Source organism: Rhamphochromis longiceps, linkage group LG7 (genome assembly GCF_057381845.1).
Source record: "Rhamphochromis longiceps isolate RC_006_pf linkage group LG7, R_longiceps_female_GT1.1, whole genome shotgun sequence".
Lineage (NCBI taxonomy): Eukaryota > Metazoa > Chordata > Actinopteri > Cichliformes > Cichlidae > Rhamphochromis > Rhamphochromis longiceps.
In genome coordinates, this window is record NC_140563.1 from 67,080,755 (window position 1) to 67,105,576 (window position 24,822).

The following is a 24,822-nucleotide window of genomic DNA, read 5'->3' on the forward strand; positions in this document are numbered from 1 at the left end:
CATGTAGTTCCAATTTGTACCACAAGGTGGCCCAACTATTTAAACTAGTGTTTGTGTAACCAGGCACATCATTAAAAACACTTTATATACCACACTGCCTCGGAGACTAATCAAAGCCTCATGAGACTAAAACTGTCCTCCGTGGTTGAAAGTTTGAGTTTGCAGTGGGCGATCACAAAAAATCAAAACCATGTGGTGGCGTCCTTCGTTGTCAGACTGCAGCTCTCAAGCAAAATCCCGTCAGTGGCCTCAAACATCAACATCCAGACAGTTGCAGTGCTGTGGCTTCACTCTCATCTCCAACTATAGACTCTCTCGGTTGCTCGCTGCACAATGCAGTACAAAGTTAAGCCCCAAAACGTGAATGAATGCAGTGAAACTTCCTCTGAATTAAAGGACATGTTTTGCGGTTGTGCAAACTAAATCACACACAGTACCTTTTACGTTACAGCCCACCATTGTTTTAGGCGTTTTGCTGTAATCTGGCTTCCCCTCTGCAGCCTGCGGCTCCAGTGTTTTTCACTCTGGTCTTTCCTGCTTCTATTTGTGAACAGCACTCGCTCCATTATCCAGAACAATAGACCTTCACTCACAGAATGAAATGGTGCACAAAAGCCGGAGCGCCCAACAGTGATGCAGCCATGAATCCACCCGCTTTCCCTTCAAACTGGGTGGGGCCGAGCACTGTCTAAACTGAAATACTGGGTGACATCACCTGTGTGTGCATCAGTGAAGGCCTGAACGAACACATCCAGGTGCTTTGATACACTCTCACAACTGAGAGTAGATCTTTACTTCCCCTAAGAACAGTTTTCTTCTGACTTTCACACTAAGCTTTATTAGGTAGGGCAACGTTTTAGGCGGACATGGATGTACCTGAACCATGAAAACAAAGTATTTTGAGTGCCTAACTCTATCCTGCAGATGAACCTGGAAGCAAAGAGCATAAAGGTCAGAGTGGGATGTGAATAAGCGTGATAGCCTTAAACTTGCTCTGCCTAGTTTCCCTCCCTGACACAGGCTTGTGAGTCGTCAGTGGTGGACCACTTTTCCTGAAACACTGATATCTTTTCTAAATCTCCTGAACAAACCTGGCTGATGTGAGGTGCGTGACTCTCGAGCTTGGCGGTGTTTTGATTCGTGGTGACTTCCTTGTTGTTGCTAAGCAGCATTCATCTGGCCATTGCTGCAAAGACTAACAGAATTTCCACGAGGACGATAAATGTGATTTACGTATTTTCTCAATTTACCGAGCATTTCCTCATCTTTGCATTAAACTTGCTAAAACTACAATAACCAACTGCTTTGAATTAATGAGACCTTTAAAACCGCCTGCATATTTCTGGAGAGTTTTTGATACGTTACTAAGCTGAGACCACAACAAGGTACTTAAAGATGTGAACGTATGAAGTGATTCCAATTAAACTAAAGGGGGGAAAATAATCAAATGCAGGGAACGTTGTATTCCATCATGATATTCCCCTTGTCTCATGGTGGGGCTGATCTGGCAGTGTGGATGCTTCTCCTCAAACATCTGTGTTCTGCGCTGTGCTCTCTGTACTCTGTGAGACTCTCTGCAGGCATGCAGGGTAAACATACATGTCTGCGTTTGTGCTGCCTGTTTTTATGTGTTCTGTCTGACCCGTGGAGGCTTCGGGCCGTCTCGCAGAGCCGTGTTAAATTCTTCAGCCCTGCAGACCGAAACGCATGGAAGTCATATACTGCACAAAAGACAAACTACAGTTTATGTTTTTAACATTTCAAGACAAAAAACATACCTTCCATTATTTACAGCTTTTAACTCGGCACATGTTAAAGGCTGACGCAATGTCGAGGTAAATGTGTTTATTCTGTAGTTTGGGGAAAATCATAATACAAAGTTTGCGAACAGTATCAGCAAAGACCTTGAAGTTTTAATACAGAGTAAAAATGCTGAGCCTGCACAGCCACGGTGTATCAGCACCTCTGATGACGTTATCATCAGGTAAATCACCGCAGGTTTTTCCAGAATCCTTCACCTTGCAAAGCCTGATGAATCATGAAATAATTGCCATATAAATTATTTTACTTTATTCCATTCAGCGTTTTGGGGCAATTTATTTAGGAACAAAAATCGTCACACTGATGATGTAGAGGTCTCAAAAACTCATGTCAAATACGTTACAGGGTTAAATGCTTCTCAGTATTTGAATCATTGGAAAATCCAATAAAACGATTGCTTAGACAATTTACAGACGGTTAGATGTGCTAAGCTGTGTTCGGGGTTAAATGATGTCTTTTCATTATGCTGGATACATTTTTATGGTCTTACAGAGCTTCAAAAATGTTTTATGAAGGGAACATTTAACTAACTCGTTCCCAGAAGACAATATCTCGTTCCAGGTGTTCTCATTTCCCACAAGAGGATAACTTCTTTTCACAATACAATTACCCTTAAAAACAAAATCACACCAATACCTCCTGAGAACATTCAACATTATGTACTCCACACTGTATATAAATGCCACTTGTTTTGCACATATTCAACTCTGTATATTTTATATATTTTATTATTATTATTATTATTATTATTTTTTATTATTATTATTATTTTTTACTATTTAATTTGTAAAAATGTGTATACACACACACACACACGTAGGAAAATATTTAGTATACACATCCAGAAATGCGTACATATATTTATTAGTTTCAGGTTGGCCATTCTTGTATTTTGCTCGTTTGTGTTGTTGTGTTTGCACATCTCTGTTGCTTGTGGGGCTCGCACACAAGAATTTCACTCGCATGTGCTGTGCCAGTGTGCCGGCACATGTGATGTGACAATAAAAGTGATTTGATTTGATTTGAGAACAAGATAATGAACTTGTTCCTGGAATTCATTTAACTTGTTCAAATGGCAGATAAAAGTTTCTTATCTCCTGCACACAGCTGGTTCCCAGAAGTAGTTTGATTCCTGCACACGAGTGAAGCTTGAGGTTTAGTTTGTCATCGCTGAAGTCAAGGTTGCTATCATGTGGTTAAAGTTAGGAAACAGAGTCACTGTTTTCATGAGATCCACAACATCCTCAGCACAAGAAAATATTAAAACACAAAATGCCTCATTTTTCTTACAGAGTTTGAGAAAACAGAACTTTTGAATAAGTGATGATATCAGCTTCAGTTGTTTGAACATGTTACATAAACCTTTGTGCTTCCTTTCATGTTCATTTAGCTCAACTAGCTGGAACTAGCTCCTGACCTGAATCAGTGGAAGTAAGATGATGGATGGTTGAATGGATGTGTTGTTTATGGTTTTTATTGTTCCAGTGAATGGACTGGAAAACAATAACCACAGTTGTAAACATAAAAAAACAAATGTGGGCGACACATCCCTGCATGTGTTTTAAAATTGAAAGTGACATGAACTTTGACCTGTAGTTTTTCAGAGGTGATGGAAGGACTTTCTCAAACATATAATTTGCGCAACCTTTAATTAACTGGTTTGGCTGAATTTGTGCTCCAGTTCGCTGACTTTTGTTTTGCGTCCAGGGTCACTGAATTTCCTCATTTCCAGCTCCATATTTTAATGATGGCATCCGTAGAGTAGCTCTATATGACTGAAGGAAGGTTTTGTATAAACATGTGTGTAAAAAGCAGTATTAAACCTTTTAATATGAACTAAACCAATAAGGAGAATGTACAGGTTGTACTCTAACATCCATACTTAGAATGGTGCACTAAGTAGTGCCAGTGTAGCGTAGCATCTAGCAGTCTAAGTCCAAGTTAGTGTTAGCTTTCTACAGAAGTGACTTTGGTAGAGAACAGACTCTTAAAAACGAACATGTAACAAACATTAGATTAGTTAGAATGTTTTTTGTTTTTTTTTTAAAGATTGTTTTTCAATACAAAATAATTTAAAATATTGAAGAATGTGATGCTAGGTGGGACCCAACAGAGTCAAGGTCTTTATAAAAACAAACAAACAACAACTTTAATTTATTCCTGTCAGTTCATGTTTCTTATTAAGGCAACTGTCTCTGATTGGCTGTCCTTCCCAAAAACAAAAGTGTATGGGAGGGACTTAAGATGACCATATTAGGAATATCTACTACTTGGTAACATCATTCCAACAGTAGAAAAAAAACAACTTTGTGAAGCCTGAGCTTTTGTCTCACAAGGTTTACTTCTACATGTGCTCACCTCATTATCTGAAACTTATCTGGTTGTGTTCAAAAACAACATATTACACATATGTCAAGAAAATGATGTAAGGCAGAGCAGGCCCACTTCAAAATCCTAAATACTAACTATTAGGTCTTCTTGGATCTGGCTATGTTATGCTCTATATACAAAATTCATATTTTTGAAAAGAACTAGAAAATTACAGTTAGTCACCTACAAAGAGGTCAAAAACACTCAGTGGTTCCACGTCCACTCTTCATCCTGCCCTGAAACGTCTTCATCAGTACAGTCAGAGTTCAGCTTATCTCCTTCTACAAACCCCGGGTAACCGTCATCGCTTCCTTTCTAAAACTCGTACGGAGACACGAACAGGGTGACCTTGGTGAGGTAGCGGCCCAGCAGGGTGTTGTGCTCCAGCTCGCTCATCTCCACCTCGGCTTCTAGCGTGGCCGGCCCCTTGATGGGCGTCACCAGGAGGAGGGTGCCCGTCTGTCTGCCCGAGCGCTGCACACTAAAGTGGCCCCGGCCGCGACCGCCGGCGAGGCCGAATCGCAGCGTGTCGCCCAGCACGCGAGTGGCAGACACCCGGAAGAGGATGCGCGGGGCGGACATGTTGGACACTACAGAAAGGAAGTGGAAGGAGATGGAGTTTGGTGCCTGAGTGCATGGCTTGTCTCCCAGCATGCACGGGTTCCTCTCACACCGCCTGAAAGAACACAAAGAGGGTAAACATTATTGGTTTTCAGTTATTCACAGGTTTTAGTCATTCTTATGGAACAACCGGCCTGCTCTCTGTCCTAATCTAAGATGAACAAGTACAAAAAACAGCAGACCGAGGCCTCAGGGCTTCAGCTGCCCTCTGCAGCACTGAATTGGATAAATGGAAGAACAAGATTTCAACATACTCAATTACAGAAGGACAACTAACTAACATGTGATCAAAAAGATTTTCTAAAACTGGCTCACTTCTCCTTAAGACCATCTTTTTGGACATGTCCAGACAGCTTTCAGAGTAGCGTCTACTTTTAAAGCACTACATGGACCCTGTGATGTCACCTCACACTTGAGGGTTATTGCAATCATAAAGAGTCCACCGTTCCCAAGCCTGAATGTGGCCTCATACATTCACATGCACTGCTTAAAAAATCAAAGATCCAAATCAAATCAGTTTTATTTATATAGCACTTTGGTCCACAGTTGTTGTTTTTAAAAGTACTGTACAATAGAATAATCAGGTAACATTTAAAAGGAAAGGAAAATAATAAGAATAAAATAATGACAGACTCCTACAGAATTAAAAGCCAAGGAGTAAAAATGGGTCTTTAAAATGCACGAAAACCCAGGAATGTCCTGATGTGCCTTCCTGAAGGAGTCTGATTACCTGTGAAACCTCTGTGAGGTCCACGTATCGCCTCAAGCTAAACCATTCCTGTTTTCGAGTTTTCTCATGGTTGCCCCTCTACTGCACCTGTCGTTAAAGCAACTGACACAACCAGCGTTTCTTAACTGACTAGATCGAGCTCACAGAAGGACTTGATGCTAAACTCTAATAAAAAAGTGTCATGTGTTAGTGCTACTTATATGATAAGTTAGCTGATACAAATTTCAAAACTCATCATTTAATTTGTTTTTGATTGAAATTGAATATTACTTAAACTCTCTTAAATTGACTTCCAATAAAAAAGGTTTATCATTGATTGAAATTCATTCAGAAATAATCCTTCTTACTTCATTGTACTGTATATTGTTACTGTTATTTGCCCTGTATGTCTACTGTACAAACTGAACTGGAATGACTGACTGTTCGCTTTATCATTTCAAATAAAGTTCGAAAAAAAAGTTAGCTGATACAGCAAACCAGACAAAACATGATGATTAGAACGAGAGAGCGAGAGAGAAGAAACCTGTTTGGATGCTTGACATGATCTGAAAAAGGTGATTTAGCTGTAATTTGAGAGAAGTGCAGATTATTAGTTAGAGAAAATTAATCAAACTTTTCAAGCTATCGTTCTGTCTTTGTGATGACTCTTTTGAGGGCACCCATTGGTTTTGAATAACTCTTTTCACTTCCTGTAAAATGCTTTTATATTCATCACTCTGTGACGTATATCTTTTTAATCCAGTTTAATCTGATTAGCTTCAGCATGCTAATGCCTCCTACCACGTAAAGCTACACTTCATGGTTAGCTTGTGAGTCATAGTTAGCAAAAAAACATCTGAGGTCAGTCTTGGGTCAAAAACATCTTCTACATCTCCAACAAAGTGTGGTTGCGGGTTGGAACGCATTCTTGTATTCTTCATCTTCATCGACTTCCTGTCTCCTCTATAGTAGAATCCAGTCTGATTTAGTCATCCCCAGAGTAATCTGTTAAAATCCTGAAATGATCCTAGTCTCCTGAAATGATACCCTGCTCTTGTACTCATGGGTAAGGACCTGCTTTTCTCAGAAATTGACACAAACACTGAAAGTGAACACATGATTTTGTTTGTTATATGCTGGAGAGAGTGCAGGCGTACTCTGCACCCTCCCAGATTCAGAGTTAGGTTTGGGACGGTGTTTTTTAGACATAAACATGCTGAAATGTTTGACAGAGTTAGTGTTTTCTGTCATATATCTTCTGTCCCAGTAGTGAACGTTCATATTAAACATAACAAAAGTTGAGTGATAATAACTCAGCATATGTACAAGTAACCTCTGTGAGCCAAAAGCTCAGATGGTCTGAAACATGGACTGCCACTAAACTCACAGTTTATATGTATATTTTTTCTCTAAGTGGTCAGAGAGAGTTATCCTAGGAGTTCAATTTTCAATTATATTTTGATAGAGCGCCAAATCACAAAAACAATTGCCTTAATGCGCTTTATATTGTAAAGGTAAAGACCCTACAATAATACATACAGAGAAAACACCAACAATCATATGACCCTATGAGCAAGCGCTTTGGTGACAGTGGGAAGGAAAAACTCCCTTTTAACAGGAAGAAACCTCCGACAGGAATAGGCTCAGGAAGGGGCGGGGCCATCTTCTGCAGCCGGTTGGGGGTTGGGGTGAGTTAAAACAGCTCATTTCAGACAGAGCGTGAATGAATGAAAGATTTATTTTGAACTGTGAATCATGCAAATCTTAAAAAAATATTTTAGATAAGATTTGACCTCGAGAGGCTTTTGTTAATGTTAATATTTGACGCATTTGTAAAATGGTATCAAGGGTTGATATTTGTTAAAGGTTTTGTATCAAAGTTAGAAATTCTTTTGTGATGGCACTAATGTGAGGAATTTCACTACATACAGTCTTTTATCCTTCCTCTGCTGCCTTTTGTTCTAGTCTTATGCAAAATGATTCTTAGTTTTTAATTGATGTGTTAAAATTTTATAGTTAAAATACTTCAGAGTAACGTTTCCACTGCAAATCTTCTCAGAAAATATTTTGCAGAACCCTTGAACTAAGCCAAACACCCTGGAGAGCCTGTGTGCCTGCAATTTTCATGTTTTTTGTGACCAAAATACAGGAAACAGATGATACAACAGCTGTTTTCTGCAAACGTTTGTGTTGAATTTGTGGCTTGCTAAATCATCTTTATCCAAGTCCCTCTTTAGCTAGTGAGTCCAACAAAAGGCTCGCTCAGATTACATGCCTTTGACATCCTCTTTCAAATTGAAGATGAATGATGGGCAACTTTTACAGTAAGTTCTCCCAATAGTTTATTTTTTCTTTTGGTGGTTTTCCCCACAAAGAAGTGATCAGGTCAATCCTCATATTATTTGCTTTTCATGCAATTACTGTATTGACTGTATTTGTCTTGCAGTTTCTTGGGTTTGACTGGGGGAATTTTTGCAATTTGGCATCTCCGTGATTCCAGGTGTGGAAAAAGTACTTGAACAATCTGCTGTGGTAAACACGTCCAGTGCTGTAAACACGTTTCAAGGTTCTTGACCGATCAGCTAACTGGAGCCTGAAAACTCAGCAGTTCATCTGAGGCCAAACCTCAGCCTGACTCTCAGCCCAGATTCTACCAGAGCTAAGAGATGGGTGGAGGAGGGAAGTGGTTAACTGTGAGGTCGAGGTCATTGTTTGTCAAATATTTCTTTATCGCTGTCCCTGTCATTGACTTTATGTCTGATTCTTTTTCTTCTGAGGTGACAGGTTTATGGTTTTGATTGTGTCTTTGTGTTTCTGGGTGCTGTTTAATTGCACTCTCGATGTGTGATTTAAATTGAGTGTAGTTCAGGGCAGTCATTCTTTTGACTGCTTGTTCGCTAGTTTCAAATTCAGACTGTCAGTTTTGTTTTCATCCACAGTTGTTGGACAAATAGACGAAGTCCATAGAACTTGGAGAGTTTCCAGATGTTTTGCAACTCTCTGGATTGCCTCAAACAGCATGTGGACTGATTTTTGACCAATGGGACAAATATCACACCACTGAGCTCATTTGAATCACAGACAGATTGTTTTGGTTTTGGGGATCAAATCACACTCTAACCTTTCTTTATTCGAGTTAATATTAGTGAGTCCCACTCACACAGACTTAGAGACTGGTTGGCAATCATTTGGCAACCATCGGTTGATAGGAAAAAGTGTCTAGCACTCGACCCACTGCTGAGTGGTTGCTTCTAGTGTGAAACTGGTTGCAAACAGGTATTTGGTGCTGTACCAAAAACCTTTTTATTATTGTTAAGGCACCACAGGTTGCCATGGTCACCAGTACTTTGCATGGAAGATGCCAGTTTGTCTGTCCACCATCAAAAACTACTTGCCAAGTAGTGCTGAAACTGTGAAAAGTGAGCTGCAAACTGGAAACTCAGACTGTTTGCCTTTAAAGTAAATAGTGAGATTCGCAAACTTTCAGATTGTACAAACTAAAGGTTTATGTGGAGATATGGAGACACAAACGGGACACAGAAGGTAAGATAGAAGAGAACAGCTCAGAGGAAGGTTGAGGAGAAAAAGGTCGGTAAGTACTCTTACATGGACGATGTTTTGATGTACGTGGCGTTTTTCAAGCGAGGACACTCCACCGTCACGCACTGGAAACCTCCGTAGGTGTTCACACACAGCTGGTCTGCTGTGCAGTTGTGCATCCGGTTTTCACACTCGTCAATGTCTGAATGCGAAAGGTCAAAGGTGAGAGGTACAACTACAAGGGTGCAGCCATCTTAAACATTCCCCAAATAGAACAGGATGACCTCTGAACTCTGACCTGTGCAGCTGCGGCCGTCTCTGGTCAGGTCGTACCCGGACGGACAGATGCAGTGGAAGCTGCCGGGTGTGTTCACGCACTGATGGACGCAGAGCAGGCCAGGCTGACCGAGGGGAAACAGATGGCACTCGTCGATATCTGAAACAGACACAAGCAAAATTCTAGTTGATTAATCGGTCGGTTGATTGAAAGAAAATTTACATCCAACAATTTTGGTTCTCAAGCGAAGACATTGAAAATCGATTTTTTTAACTGCTGAGAATGATCAGCGTTTTGTTAATGTGGTGGTTATTGGTATGGACTGATCACCTGTGCAGATGTTGTTGTCACGGCCTGATATGGTGAAGCCCACGTCACAGGTGCAGCGGGTGGAGCCCAGGAAGTGTGTGCAGTGAGAGGGTCGTACTGAAGAGGAGGGAGAGGATGACGTGGGTGACTGGTGAGAAAGTGAAGTTGCTGAAGAGGATGCTGACAGAGCAGCAGAAGCAGGAAATGATGACGAAGAGGAGGCGGAGGAGGAGGGAGAAGCGGGAGAGAAGGAGGGGAGGGAGTTGGCGGTGCTGTTGAGGTCTGAAAAGAAAAACCAGGTTTAAAAAAACAGAAGCACAAAACTTTGAAGCAGAACTGTGATTGACCTCCGGAGACTCACGTCTGCACATGGGCTGCTGACCGCTCCACTTCAGAGACTCCAGACACACTCGGGTCCGAGGACCAATCAGCTCATAGCCGGACTTGCACAGGAAGTGGACCTCGTGTCCGATGCCAAATACCCTGCCCAGTCTGCGGCCGTGAGCGGGGGGATCCGGTTTGGGGCAGGATGCTGCAAGGCAAAACATTTCTGTCTGAGATAATCTTAATCCACCTGCTGGACCTCAGAAAAGTTATACACCAGCTCAAACCCTGTGGTCATCTGGAACAGACACCAGGAACTGACGGTGCTCCAGTGTGTCAGCCTCCCCTGCAGCTCCGCCACAAACCATGCCCCGCCACAGGGACACTACACCAAAAACTCCTCCCACTTTTACCATTTATTTTTTTACCTATTTTAAAGACGGCCATGGTGCTGTTGTGCAGGGTGCTAATCTTCTTCTTTAGGGAGCGCAGGCTCTGCTGGTAGGACGTCTCATGGACCGCCAGCATCTTCTCCACCTGCCGCAGCGAGTTCAGCAGATCGTGAGTGGATGGACACTCCTGTGGGGGCGGGACGAGGAGGGGTTAGAGAAGGCCTTCCTCCATCTAATCTTTGTCTTTTTTGGCACTTTTATAATAAGCTGAGTAAATTCTGGGGCCAGAACACCAAAACCATGAGCTGACTCAAGCTCAAATGTGCACGGTGGATGTGGGTGTATACTTCTAAATGCCTCCTATCACAATAAATATTCATTAATTACTATTAATTCTATCTTTAGGCCCAAATATGAAAACACAAAGTTTTTCCAAGGTTGTAATAATTTGTTTGGCTAGAGGCAGAAGATTACCATCACATTCTGTTTGCAGGTGTGAGGTCTGCACACAGAGGTGAGGTTTTTCAGAGCTGCATTTAAGCCTGGGTGAAAACTGAACCAGAAGCGGCCGCTCGCCTCACAATCACTGTTGAAACACAGCTTAACTCGGCGCTGCTGCCACACAGCGAACCTGTGGTTTGTGTTTTCGGTGTTTGGAGGCGTTCCTTTGGTTTCTTACAGGCAGTGAAGACTAAGGAGGGTGAACCTGAGCTCTGCGTGCTGAGCTGCAGCTACTATGTATTTAAACAGACTTTGGTGTTGGTGTGAGTAATCAAACTCTAATGACAATAAAAACAAGAATTTGTTCGTGCACTTTGATTGATTTGACCAGGGCTAAGGGTGTGTCATAGTCGTTGAATTTCTTTTTTTTAATTTTAGTTTTTTGGACATTATTTAACGGTACACAAGATTAAAAAGTTCAAAGAGCTCCACTTGATTTAAATTTACCTGAATCAAATTCAAGGTCATGCTCCTGTGCACCTTTGCTCTGAGCAGAACTCCTAATGTGTCGTCTTATACTTTCTGCTTCTAGCTGGACCTTCTCCAACATGTCAGAAAGATGAATCTTCAATTTGATCTTAATTTTTTGAAGCACACAAAGCTACAGTTTGAAGATATGTGTTTGTGATGCCTGAAATTCCAGGTCAGGTCATTTCTGCTGAATGTTCTGACTCAGAAACATCTGGATATTACAGATGCTGAGAAACATGTGTCCCTGCTGCTCTTTGCCTTCAGGTTGGAAAACTGGATTCTTGAAAACTGCTCAGTCTTAGTTGGAGACCGAGCTCTCATCATCAGCGATGATTGTCTGCATAAATGTTTAATTGAGTTTGAAAAACGAGTTGATGTTTATGTTTAGCATAGAAGAATCTAAAAATATCAGCCATGCTTGAAGCTCTCAGGACTTGCAAGAGAAGATGATTATGAACATCATATGGCCAAATTTACAGAGCTAAATGGATTTTTCTTTGTTATATCTATAATCATAGTGTGTGGTACTGCACTATGCTTCAATAAATAATCTCAAATATATTTTTAATATAAAAAAGATCACGATCTTTCTCTTGATCAGATCATGTTCCAACTTTTTTGACTCTCTAAGAAATAAAACCTGGATATAAAATCATTTTGATGTCAACTTTTACTCAAAAAACATTTAGACCCAAAATGCTGACTTAAGTAATTAGATTACATGTAAATCTACCATGAAATTTTGTTACATGAGTACAATGTAAAAAAAAAAAATTAAACTTACTTCATTTTGCTTGATTTTTTTATTTGAACTTTATATGAACTTTTGATTTCATATATTTCATTTTCATTTTACTCAAAATTGTTCCTTCAGTGTCCTACTAATTAGAGAGGGGTCAGCTGACATGTTAAACATGCATTATTTTAGCTTTAGGGGATGACTTTTTTTTTCAGGAATATCATCTCCAAGACTGGGAACATTAAAGTGTTATAGCCTAAAAGCTATAAAAGTAAAATGCAAACATGATAAGAACTATTCTTATGTATTTTATTTAAGAAAAACAGTCGTAATTTTTTTAATTACATTGAATTCGATTGAATACATACATTATATTGAATTAGTCTTATGAGACCTTCGGTCCAAATATAGATGATTTCACGTTTTTCTTATTTTTTTAAAAAGCATGACCAGGTCAGACACCGGTACCAACCTGAGCAGAAGAAGAATAAATCTGATGAAGGCTGATCATCATCATCGTCAGCGTAATGACCCCAGCAGCCTTCATCCTGGAAAAAAACTCCATCCTCATGATGATCCGTCTTCAGCTCCTCTGCTGCGTCCTCAGAACTGAACCATCTCTTCTCCTGCTCTTTCTTTTCAAGGGCACTTGCCAAATTTCTCCTGCGCTCCCTCACAACCCTCCCTCCACCTCCACCTTCACCTCCACCCACCTCCCTGTCAGGCATGTTGGAGGTGGAAGCTGAAGCCAGAGGAGGAGGAGGAGGAGAAGAAGGAGGGCCCACATCTGGAACATGCTGTCCATTCTTTCTTTTTTTTTATAAACCATCAGCAAATCCAGAAATAGACTTAAATTATAAGGAGAAGTCAGCTGGCAGTGGTGTCTTTTAATCATCCCCCGTTGTTGGGGAGTATTTCAGATTCGCTCTCCAGCTCAGGAATGTGGCTCTTGCTCCAATTACAGTCACTATAAAGCCCCACTTTTTTTGAAACCCCAAACTCGCCTCGTTGCAGCATAATGTCATGTTGCTCCTAAATGACAAGGCAGCGATATCTGAGGCAGAAGCCCCCGCCTCGGTTATCCCCCACTCAGAAAGAGAAAAAAAAGAGGTGTAGAGATCCTGGAAGAGATGTTAGAAAAGACCCTGCAGCTGCTACAAGTCCAAACTTCAACTTAAACTCAGAGTCATATATAAGGTATGATAATGGCAGAGTATGCATGCACACTATAATCTCCTATACAGCACCCTAAACACATGAAAATCCCCAAAAGGAAAAACACATCTGCTGAATTTGGAATTATAACGTTTAATTGGAAGTAAATAAAAAAGATGATTGAACTCCATCAAACAAGGCCTTGAATTTCCTTGAAGAGCCTGGAATTTCATGTGCAGTGAGCGCAGAGGGACACACACTCTTTCACGCATTTGTTAAAAACACAAAAGAACCATTTGCACAGCTAAAAACTGTCTTTATGGAAGATTATTGGAAAAACAAAAAGAAGCACATTTTGATTTTTAACATGCCTAAAATTAGAACACTGAGTCCACACAAGATATGTGCTTAAATAACAGATATGTCATCATAAGTAAACTAACAGAATACAAACCCCAAAAAGGGGGTTGGGTATTCATACCAGATACCAGCTGGTATGAAATAGAGATGCTTTAGTTTTATTCTCTTATTAGAGTTATTCTTGAATTATCATAATTAATGTTGGTCCAAGTTCAGCATTGCAAGTGAGCATATTGTTATGATGTCATAGTTTTGTGACGTGTAAAAAAACAAAAACGGCCAATGAGCACTCAGGAAAACATTGTAAATAAAAGGCTGTTAGGATTGGGGCTGGGGGTTGGGATGTGATCGTGCTTAGGGTTGTAGCGCTATAGTTAGGGTTAAGCTCTTCTGGTTAGGGTTTAGTGTGTGGTGTAACGGTGTGTCCACATCACAAAAGTATGACATCACAGAAATGTGAGTGGTCACTTGCAATGTGGAATGTGGACCAAGATTAAGTCTGATTATGCGGGAACAACACCCACATGGAGCTATCAGATTGTGCTTTGCTCATCAGCCAGTATCACCAAAGACAGCCTGAGACCTCCTGGAAAACAGGTGGAGCTGTGAAGCACTCACTGGAATGAAGTGAAAGGCTCATATTGTCATCTTTTTTCCAGGTTTTAAAACTTTTAACAGATTTTTTTTTATTACAGCAAGAAATTTGTTAAAATATTAATTTCATTGGTTTTCTGTATTGCTCTTACAAAACGGAGCATCTGAGTGGAGAGGTGTTGTTTTGTAATTTTGTCTGTCTTTTAGGTGTTTTGTGGTGATCCTGATGTAGCTATAGCTGACTTCAGTTCTTAAGCGTTATAATCTTAAACTTTTAAAAACTAAACATATGTTGGCATTTTCGACTAGAACAAATGATGATGATCATCATGCAACAACATCAAAGTGTTATATTTCTGACACCACAGGAAATACATGCTTTTATTCTGGGACTTTTCTAGAACAGCTTGATTCTTATGATTATGAAAATAATCCTTCATCTTTTTTTGGGCTTTAAAGCAGTCCCTCAGGTTTTTCACATTAGCTGAAAAAACATTTGTTTTAGCACCTTTCTCTGTTAATAAGATATCATTCCTCTAATTGTTTAATATCAGGATTTGCCTTGGTTACACTTTATGACAGAAAGTAAAGAGAAGAAAAGTGATGAAAAAAAAAGTAAGTTATCCTGAATGTCGTGCTTGTGCCAATGAAAACTTTTACTACTGTTGGCAAACGACAAAGGAAGAGGAGAGGGGGAAGGCATGTTAGAAAGCAGTGAGAGAGCAGGAAAGTGTAGTGAGAGTAGGGACTGGATGTATCGTCTATGAGCAGTAAAGGGAGAGAGCTGGCTGATATTATATTGGAGCATACTTCATTGGACATGTAGCTGAAGGGAACAGGTGATAAGGAGATGTTGTGTAGTAGCTGATACAGGCTCTGGGTGGTGGGGAGAATTGCTAGATGGCTGGATAAGAATGGCTGTAGTGATGACGGAAACTGCAAAGGTGTTTGATGTGACCTTTGGACAGAGGAAAGGGGACAAGGAGACTTGGTTTTGGACTGAGGACATACAGGATCACTTAGGAAGAAGTTAGCAGAGAAAGAGCAGGATAGTCAGGGATTCAAAGAAAGTAGACAGGAGTACTGGGAGGTGATGTGTACAGTGAGGAAAGATTGAAGAAAGCATGGGCAGCAGGTTAGGGTGGTTAATGATAGAGACAGAAATGTGCTAACGAGAGAAGAGAAGAAAGTTAGAGAGAAGTAGATGGGTGGAAGACAGTTAGAGAATCAGGAACTGCAGAGGGTTGGTAACAAGGAAATGAGGGCGGCTATGGAAAGGATAAAGAGTGGAAAATTATCCATATGACATACCTGTGGAGTGGTGGAGAAATCTAGGAGAGAGGGGAATCATCTTTTTGACCTGATTGTTTAAAACAACCTTGGAGTACGAGAGGATGTCTGAGGAATGTAGACGTGTACTCGTACTGATTTTCAGAGACAAGCGTGATGTGCAGAGCTGTAGTAACTACAGAGGGATAAAGCTGATGAGCCATGGCATGTGGAAGGAAAAGAGTTGTTGAGGTTAGGTTAAGAAGAGATGTGATCCATTTTAAAATCCTTTTATTTGTTTTTAAGTGTCTTAATGGTCTTGCCCTTTCTTATTTGTTTGATCTGCTTCAGACAAATAAGAAAGGACAGCACTGCGGTCAGCTGTTATGTTGTTTTTAAAGTGCTTTAGAAATAAAGTGAAAGTGAAAGTAAAGTGAAAGTGATGATCAGTGAGCAGTAGTATGGCTTCATGCTGAGAAGAGCGCTACAGATGGCATGTTTGCATACATATTATTAGGTGCTAAGAAAGATGTGGTGCTGCATCAGGAAGTCGGGAGTGGCAGAGAAGTCTAAGGCTGGTGGAGGACAATCTGCCGTGCAGAAGGAAGAGAAGAAGACCACAGAGAAGATTGATGCATGTTTTGATGCATTTGTACATTTGAACTTTGTGTTCACACGTGGCAAGATGGCGCCGGTGTGTGTGGCTGCTTGTCTGTCACTGCCAAGTTTGTTCCTGTTTATGTTATTTTTAATTTGTGTCATCCATGAAACAAAGTCTCTGCTGAGGTATGATTGCCAGACACTATTGGACCTCAAACCTGTGGTCCAAAATATTGTGTCCTTTGGAGCTGGTGGGCAGCAACCCCTGCCCCCATTTGCATCGGAAACCCCGGGTTACCTGTACCGGGTTCCCACGCTACCTTCCCGGCGAAAGCGTCCTCGTCGCCGGGGTAAACGAAGCGGTCGCCTGGTGAAGCTAAAGGTTTACCTAAAGAATTATTCTGCTGTTTTCCGACCAGTACATGGATTCTTGCCAAGGCTGTTTGCGTCTCGGCGTTTTCTGGATCCTGTTGATGCCTGTTTGGTGCCTGTGGTCGGCTTTGATGATGATGCTCCTCGGCCTCGCTGCCCATGCCCTCCCAGGCTAAACCTCCGCTGTCAACATTATCGGAATCTGAGATCGCTGTGGCGGGTTTCTGGACCTCCTGAACCCCGAGCGCCAACTCCAGCTCCCGTTAGGATTGGCCTGGTGAACGCCAGATCACTTTTAAACAAAACTTTTATTCTTCGGGACTTCTTCAGTTCCCGTGATCTGGATTTTCTGTGTGTGACTGAGACGTGGCTGAGTGTTGGTGAGTCCAGTGTCCTATCTGAACTTTTACCTGTGGATTGTTGCTATTTTAACTCGCCACGGACGTCAGGCAGAGGTGGAGGCACAGTGACTGTTTACAAAAAGGATTTTAAATGTAAGCAGTGTTTTCTACAGCCTTCGTTCTCCAGCTTTGAACTTACCTCATTTGAGGTGAGTCGTACAAACCCGATTTTCTGCGCTGTCATCTATCGCCCCCCGAAATACAATAAGAACTTCATAAACGACTTTTCTGATTTTTTAGCTGGGATTATGCCCAACTATGATAGTGTTCTTATTGTTGGAGATTTTAATATACATGTATGCTGTCCTGATAAGCCACTGGTAAAGGACTTTTTAAGCCTTATTGACTCTTTTAGCCTGGTACAGTCCGTACGTGGCCCTACACATGAGCACGGACACACACTGGACCTTGTTCTGTCATATGGTCTGCCTGTCACTGACTTGGAGATTTGTGACTGTGCACTCTCAGATCATATGCCTGTGTTATTCAACGTTGGTTTGACATATACCGCAGTTAAACCTGGCGCTGCTACTCGGTGCTGTTGGGTTATTAACCCCGCCACTGCTGCGCAGTTTTCTGCTGCTTTTAATCAGCTCGGCGGGCCTTCTGACTTTGTTTCCTCTGACACAGAAGACCTACATTCCTGGTTTAATTCTTGCTGTCAAAAAATCATGGACCCTGTGGCTCCTTTAAAAACCAGGCAGCTTAAGGCTAAACCTGAGCCTTGGTTTAATGAGAGCAGTCGTGCTGTTAAGAGGGAATGTCGTCGAGCAGAACGGAGGTGGAAAAAGGATAAACTGCATGTATCATTTCAAATTCTCAAAGACTGCTGGCATCGCTACCAGAACACTGTTAAAGAGGCAAAAAGGGAATATTTTGCAAATATTATTTCTTCCAACTGTCATAACCCACGTGTGTTATTTAGGACCATTGACACTGTTCTTAATACTCCTGTTAACCATTCCTCGCCGTCAGTCCCCTGACCGTGGTCGGGAGACACGAGGGGAGATGCTTCCTCCAGGGCCGAAGTTTGTCCTCCTTCGGGGTTAACTCCCTTCACTTTTGTGGAGTAGTGAGGCAGACAGAAATCAGCCGAGGCACCGGAGAGTACTGAAGAGATGAGGCTTTAATAACAGTACTGCACACTTTGGAAACACACTGCATAGCCTGTAGCCCGTTAGAACGCTGCTCCCGGTCGCCCTCTACCCATGACACACTCTCTCACTCTCTTTTTCCTCTTTCGCTCCCCGCGTTTCCTTCACGCGCATGCTCACACACACATTACATACACTCCTTACTGCACCCAGTCACACACAAGACAGCAATTCCTGCAACACTACCCCCACTCTGGATGGCAATTAAACAATAATTCCACTCCAGCATTGTAATGCATAAAACTGGTACACAATCCCCTTTACCACTTGGAGCCCACAGGAGATAAAAGTGTTAGCCATTACCGCATATAAGGTGAGGTATAGTATCAACGAGTGCACTTCAGTGACAAAGAGGTTGGCTCAAGTAAGGTGTACATACATGTGCAAAATAAAGCATTTCAAGTGCTGTTAAGTAGAAAAGAAATTACACAATTGTAACTATTACATGGCGACCGGGAATAACCAACTTATCCTAGCATCTAGGAAGGCACAAATACAAATGGATAAGTGCATGTAGATAACCCCGTAGGTCCTTCAGATACTTTTTAAAAAAAAATGTAAACACTGGAACAATGAAAAAAAAAAAAACTCTTTTAAACCATTGTAGCTAACAGTATAGGAGGCTGAAACGATTTAAACTTGAACCGAATCTTCAGTCCTACTTGGAACTGTCCATGGTAGGTAAACCAAGTTAAGTGATCCACACTCCATACCGGTCTGGAGCTCTGCGCCGACGAGTTGGTCGCTGAAACTGCTGGCCCGGGTGGTCTGGCTCACCCACCACACCCCCACCATTCTCATGGTCTACATGGGAAGGGGACGATGGGACAACCACAACCAGAGCGGGATCAGCTGCAACTGAGACAGAAGGCTGAGAGGAGCTGGGGCCATTGCCAGTTGCAGTAGAGAACAGACTGTGCAGACCCAGATCACGGTCTGCTGGGTCATCTTCTAAAGCTGGTGGTGGGACCTCTGTAGGGGACCACTGATGAGCCTGATCAAGGACCCAGGTATTGTCCAGTGGCTCGCGGCAGCGATAATGCTTTAGCTGGTCATGGTGGACAACTTTCACTTTAGACCTTGGGTTCTTCTGGATCCGATAAACTAGGTCATCCAATTGTCCCAGGACAAAGAATGGTCCTTCATACGATGGGAGGAACTTTCTGACCTTGTTCTTGACGTGACGTGTTCCTTTGATGAGATACCACACAGGATCTCCAGTCTTATACTGTGTGTGGCAACAGTTCTTGTCATATTGCCTTTTTGCGCGCTTGACTGACTCACCCAGGGCTTCCCTGGCGATGAGGTGGGCCAGCTCCAGCCGCTCACGCATTTGCTGCACATACTCTGGAACTGAGGGTTGGTTGCCTGGATCAGGAGGTAGACCTGCGACAAGGTCCACTGGCTCACTCAGTTCTCGGCCAAACATCATGAAGTTCGGGGTGAAACCTGTAGCACTGTGTTTGGTCGCCCTGTAGGCCATAACAGCGTACGGGATCATCAGGTCCCAGTCCCAATGACAACGCTCTGCTGTGGAGGCCAGGATCTTCTGGAGAGTGGCATTGAAACGTTCAACCTGGCCATCTGACTGGGGTCGGAATGGCGTTGTATGAGTCTTCTGGAGAGGCTATCAGCATTGGTGTGCACTCGACCTGGATGGTGGATGATCTCAAAGTTGTACTCGGCAAGCTTCTCGAGCCATCGAGCTAATTGTCCCTCTGGCTCTTTCATTTTTGTTAGCCACCGTAGACTGCTGTGGTCTGTGCGCACTTTGAAAGGCCGTCCAAGGAGATACTGGCGAAAGTGGGACGTGAAATCCACGACGGCTAGTAGTTCACGTCGTGTGGTGCAGTAGTTTTGTTCAGTTCTTGATAGCTTACGACTGCCATATGCCAGCACACGTTCCACGCCCTGTTGCATCTGTGACAGCACCGCGCCGATGCCAGTGTCGCTGGCATCAGTGTCTAGTGTCATTTCTCCATGGTCAAGTGGATAGCCAAGAACAGGGGCAGAGGTGAGTCGACACTTCAGCTTGTCGAAAGCTGCTTGGTGCTCAGCATGCCACTGAAAATGTGCATTCTTCTTGGTCAGGTTGTGCAGGGGTTCGGCTATAGAGGCAAAATCTTTCACAAACCGGCGGTAATATGAGGCCAGGCCGATGAAGCGTCTGACCTCCTGGATGGACGTAGGTGTGGGCCACATCTGAACCTTTTGAACTTTGCTGGGGTCGGTAGCCACACCATGCTCGGATACCACATGGCCAAGATAAGCAACTTCGCGGCGAAAGAGGCAGCATTTGGCAGGTTTCAGTTTCAAGTTAGCTTGTTGAAGTCTATAGAATACCTGGCCAAGCCGTTGCAGCATCCCCGACACGTCCTTAGCCAGCACGATGATGTCGTCCAAGTAGACCAGGCAGGTCTCCCACTGCATGCCAGCCAGGACGCGGTCCATCAGCCGCTGGAACGTTGCCGGGGCATTGCATAGTCCAAATGGCATGACGTTCCACTCAAAGAGGCCTGTCCTAGTGCAGAAAGCGGCGGCCCTGCGTGCTCTAGGCGTCAGCTCAACCTGCCAGTAGCCAGATGCGAGGTCTAATGTGCTGAACCATCTGGCAGTTGAGAGTGTGTCCAGCGTGTCCTGGATGCGGGGCAGCGGGTAGGCGTCTGTTATGGTGCGGTCGTTGAGAGCCCTGTAGTCAATGCAGAGACGGTATGTCCCATCTTTCTTACGCACCATAACGATGGGCGAGGCCCAGCTGCTGCAGTTGCGTTGGGCGAGACCGCTCTGTAGACTGTCGTAGATCTGCTGATCAGCATTTTGCTGCTTTTCCCCTGCCATTCTTCGTGGATTTTGTTTGACTGGGGCACCAGGACGGGTTATGATGTCATGCTGCACAAGGCTGGTTCGGCCCAGGTCAGCAGGCCCTGTAGAAAACACATGTCCATAAGTGCAAAGCAAGCGTTTCAGTTGGAGCTGTTCATAGTCATTGAGGTCTGTGGAGCTCTGGGCATAGAGCTCCTGCAGGTGCAGAGGAACCACAGGAGGGCTGGTCAGAGAGTCTGCAGCTGGGGAGACCATGGAGGGTTCCACGGCCTCAGCTGGCTGGAGGAGCCCGGCAATGGATCCCGCCTTAATTGTTACTGCTTTATTGCCAAGGTTAAAAAGGCGAAGTGGGACAGCTTTAGAAGGCTGTGCGTTGACTAGGACTCTGGCGATAAGTACTTTGTGCTTCTCAACAAAACCTTTGGTGGGACTAAGCATCATGTCACCTCGAGCTGCTGCACCAGGATGCACGTTGGCTTTCACCATATACTCTTGCCCCGGTTCCACCACCACAGTTCTAGCTATTCTCACTGCGTGTGACTTTGTACTGGCTTCGGTTTGGTAGTAGAGCACCTCTTCACCGAAAAGGATGATGCGGCGTTTGCCAAAATCAAGACGTGCTTCAGCTTGAGTGAGGAAGGGATGCCCAAGCAGCACCTCATTTCCTGCTATATCTGCCACCAAGAAATCAACATCCACCTGTCGATTGTTGATATTGACAGGTATCTGGGCTTCACCTAGCACCGGCACGTCCCCAGGTCCCACACCAAGCAAGGTCTCAACAACTGAGGGCTGTAGTGGTGGTCTCACGTCTGGGTGGATGGAGTTGTAGTAGGGCAGCGGCAGCACGCTCCTCCGGGCTCCACTGTCCAAAACAGCACATACCTCCACTTCGTAGAGGCGCATGGGGATACTCATTTCTTGGCTTTGGCACTTAAGGTGGAGCACAGTGGGTTTTGGGCTGTCCCAAGGGCTACTGTTCAATGTTAAGGCCTTGGTGGTTTTGTGAGGGGAAGGGCACTGCTTTTGGACATGGCCCCAACCTTGACAGTTATGGCAGTGAACCCCACTCCTTTTAAAATTTCTGTGATTGTTCGGTGTTGTCGAGGGTGTGTGTGGGACAAAACGATTCGGTGAGGGGCTAGCTGCAGGTGCATGCTCAGCAACAGTCTCATCTCTGTCTTTTTCTCTGACGACGGCAGCTCGGGGCCGGCGTTCAGCTGCGTTACGGGCTCCTTGCTGCATGGCACTGGTTACATAAGATGCAGCCCTTTTAGTGGTTTCGTGTCGGTGGGCTATTTCGTATGCGCAGGCAAGTGTGGCTGGGTGCCTCTCTAGCAACTTCTGTACTATTTCTGCATCACCCAGCCCATTGGTGAAAACTTCAACAGCTATAGAGTCTTGTTCAATCTCTGCTCTATTACCATATGCAACAGCCACTTTCCCATAAATGTCATCTCTGAAAACATGCAGGGCCTCACCAGGTTTACGCACTCGCTGCCTCAGTTCTACAGCAACAGCAGCTGCATGGTCAGAAGAAGGGCCATATGCAGTTTCCAGTTCGTCCACCAGGCGGCGGTAATCCCATTTGGATGAGCAGGGATTTCTGTGGATAATGGCCCCTGCTGCTCCAACTAGGCAGAATTTAAGCTGAGTTGTCATTGTTTTTTCTGACCAATAGTTGGCTTCAGCGCAGCTCTCAAACCTGTGCAGAAATTCCTTCCACGGTGTGGTGCCGTCATATTGGCCCGGACGTAGGGTGGGGACTCTCTCTCTAGTGTCACCGTCCTCTTCACTGTCAGATAGGGGCTGACGGGGCACACAGCGGGTCTTGCCTGGTTTCGAGCGGGGTTTATGCTGTGCAGTGATTTCCCCATAGCTAATGGCTTCATTAAGGCTACTGCAAGGCATACATTGCATGGGTGTATTTAACATTGCGTTAAACTGAGCCGGTGTGCTGTGTACAAAACTGTCCATGTGAGCGGAGGAAAATAGGTTTGAGTCTGGATAGTGGATTTTCATTTGGGGAGTAGGAGCTGGATAATAGTTCATGCTGCTGCCTGTGTTTCTCTCACGGCCGTAGCTGCGGCATTCAGCATCAACGAAGGGATTCGTGCGGGAAAACTGCGGCCGGGCAGGACCATCGGGCGGCGCGAATACACACTCTCCATTAGCGTGTGTGTTAGCACAACTTTCGGCACACAGGAATGGGTTCATATGTTCACATTTAGTCACAGCTCTGTCTCTGTTAGCTTCCCTAATGCTCGCGGCACCCTCGGAGACACTGGTCAGCGATATGAACGGGTTGGAGTAATTGGTCTCAAGTCCGTACTTTTCACGAGAATGGCGAGCAGCGGCCATCGCGAGTTAGCTTAGCTGCGGGCTAATACACTTGTAATTACAGTCACTCGGCTTTATCGTTAGCCGCTTTAGCCTGTCGGTTTTTCTCTGTGCTCACCACTTCTTTAACAACGTGAGAGGGTCCCTTCGTGGTCGCCAGTGTTAACCATTCCTCGCCGTCAGTCCCCTGACTGTGGTCGGGAGACACGAGGGGAGATGCTTCCTCCAGGGCCGAAGTTTGTCCTCCTTCGGGGTTAACTCCCTTCACTTTTGTGGAGTAGTGAGGCAGACAGAAATCAGCCGAGGCACCGGAGAGTACTGAAGAGATGAGGCTTTAATAACAGTACTGCACACTTTGGAAACACACTGCATAGCCTGTAGCCCGTTAGAACGCTGCTCCCGGTCGCCCTCTACCCATGACACACTCTCTCACTCTCTTTTTCCTCTTTCGCTCCCCGCGTTTCCTTCACGCGCATGCTCACACACACATTACATACACTCCTTACTGCACCCAGTCACACACAAGACAGCAATTCCTGCAACACTCCTTTGAATGTCTGTTTGGAAGTTTCTCCTGAGATTTGCAATGATTTTCTGAACTTTTTTATTGAAAAGGTTGTCACCATCAGGGCTCTTATCACAGCTCCTGACTCTGACCCCTCTGTCTCTGTCCCTTGCGCTGCTGTTTTCACTCAGTTTGAGCTTGTGACGCTCTCCTCTTTAGAGGATGTGGTTCGCCATATTAAGCCCACAGGTTCCCCACGGGATCCTGTCCCTCCACAATTCTTTAAAGAAATTTTTCCTAGTATACAACAGTATGTCCTTGACATTATTAACAGCAGTCTGTCTTCTGGTGTGGTTCCTGCAAATTTCAAACATGCAGTAGTACAGCCACTGCTTAAGAAACCTGGCCTTGATCACACAGTTTTAGCGAACTATAGGCCTATTTCCAAGCTGCCTTTAGTCTCCAAGGTTTTAGAGAAAATTGTTTTTAGTCAACTGAAAGATTTTCTAGATGAAAATGGAATCTTTGAGGTTTTTCAGTCAGGTTTTAAAACCCTTCACAGCACAGAATCTGTATTACTAAGGGTTTTTAATGACATCCTTCTGGCATGTGATTCTGGTAACCATGTTGTTCTTGTCTTGCTTGACCTAACTGCTGCCTTTGACACAGTAGACCACAATATTTTAATTTCTCGATTACATGATGTAGTGGGTATTGGTGGCACTGCACTCAATTGGTTTAGGTCTTATTTGTCAGATAGAACTTTCTCTGTCAGCCTTCTCGGTTACGAATCGTCTTCTGCTCCTCTGTCATGTGGTGTCCCACAGGGCTCAATTTTAGGGCCACTGCTCTTTTCTCTGTATCTACTGCCTCTGGGTTCTATCCTTAGAAGGCATGGGATCTCATTTCACTGTTATGCCGATGACTGCCAAATTTATTTGACACTAAAACGCAAGGATGCCATCTCCATAAAACCTCTCTTGACATGTCTAGATGACATTAAAGCTTGGTTGGCTCGAAACTTTTTAAATTTTAATAAAAAGAAAACAGAAGTGTTGGTGTTTGGACCCAGTGGTCCCTGTGAGTCCTCCTCTGTTGTTTTAGGATCCCTGGAAGTCTATTTTAAATCTGTTGTTACTGACCTTGGTTTTAAGTTGGACAGTGATTTTAAATTG

General features: G+C 43.7%; 1 protein-coding gene and 1 long non-coding RNA gene across 2 annotated transcripts; both read right to left on the reverse strand.

Moving 5' to 3' along the window:
• Positions 1–3,998: 3,998 nt before the first annotated feature.
• LOC146666793 (fibulin-7-like) lies at positions 3,999–12,695 on the reverse strand. Its single transcript, XM_085414913.1, has 7 exons — positions 12,547–12,695; positions 10,400–10,550; positions 10,009–10,179; positions 9,669–9,929; positions 9,360–9,497; positions 9,128–9,263; positions 3,999–4,867 (listed from the first exon to the last, which is right to left on the reverse strand). Exons 1-7 carry the CDS (start codon positions 12,643–12,645, stop codon positions 4,507–4,509), a joined length of 1,317 nt encoding a protein of 438 aa, XP_085271039.1. The 5' UTR covers positions 12,646–12,695; the 3' UTR covers positions 3,999–4,506.
• A 5,238-nt stretch (positions 12,696–17,933) lies between these two features.
• LOC146666794 (uncharacterized) lies at positions 17,934–23,682 on the reverse strand. Its single transcript, XR_014912801.1, has 2 exons — positions 23,485–23,682; positions 17,934–18,118 (listed from the first exon to the last, which is right to left on the reverse strand). It is a non-coding gene; the product is annotated as an uncharacterized LOC146666794 (long non-coding RNA).
• Between the last annotated feature and the right edge of the window lie 1,140 nt (positions 23,683–24,822).

Excerpts from the sequence above, each read along its gene's own strand:
- LOC146666793 (XM_085414913.1), bottom strand. The coding sequence starts at position 12,645 with ATGAGGATGGAGTTTTTTTCCAGGATGAAGGCTGCTGGGGTCATTACG. Across the intron at positions 9,498-9,668 it reads TGACAACAACATCTGCACAG|ATATCGACGAGTGCCATCTG; the intron begins GTGATCAGTCCA and ends TGTCTGTTTCAG. Across the intron at positions 9,264-9,359 it reads AGACGGCCGCAGCTGCACAG|ACATTGACGAGTGTGAAAAC; the intron begins GTCAGAGTTCAG and ends TTTCGCATTCAG.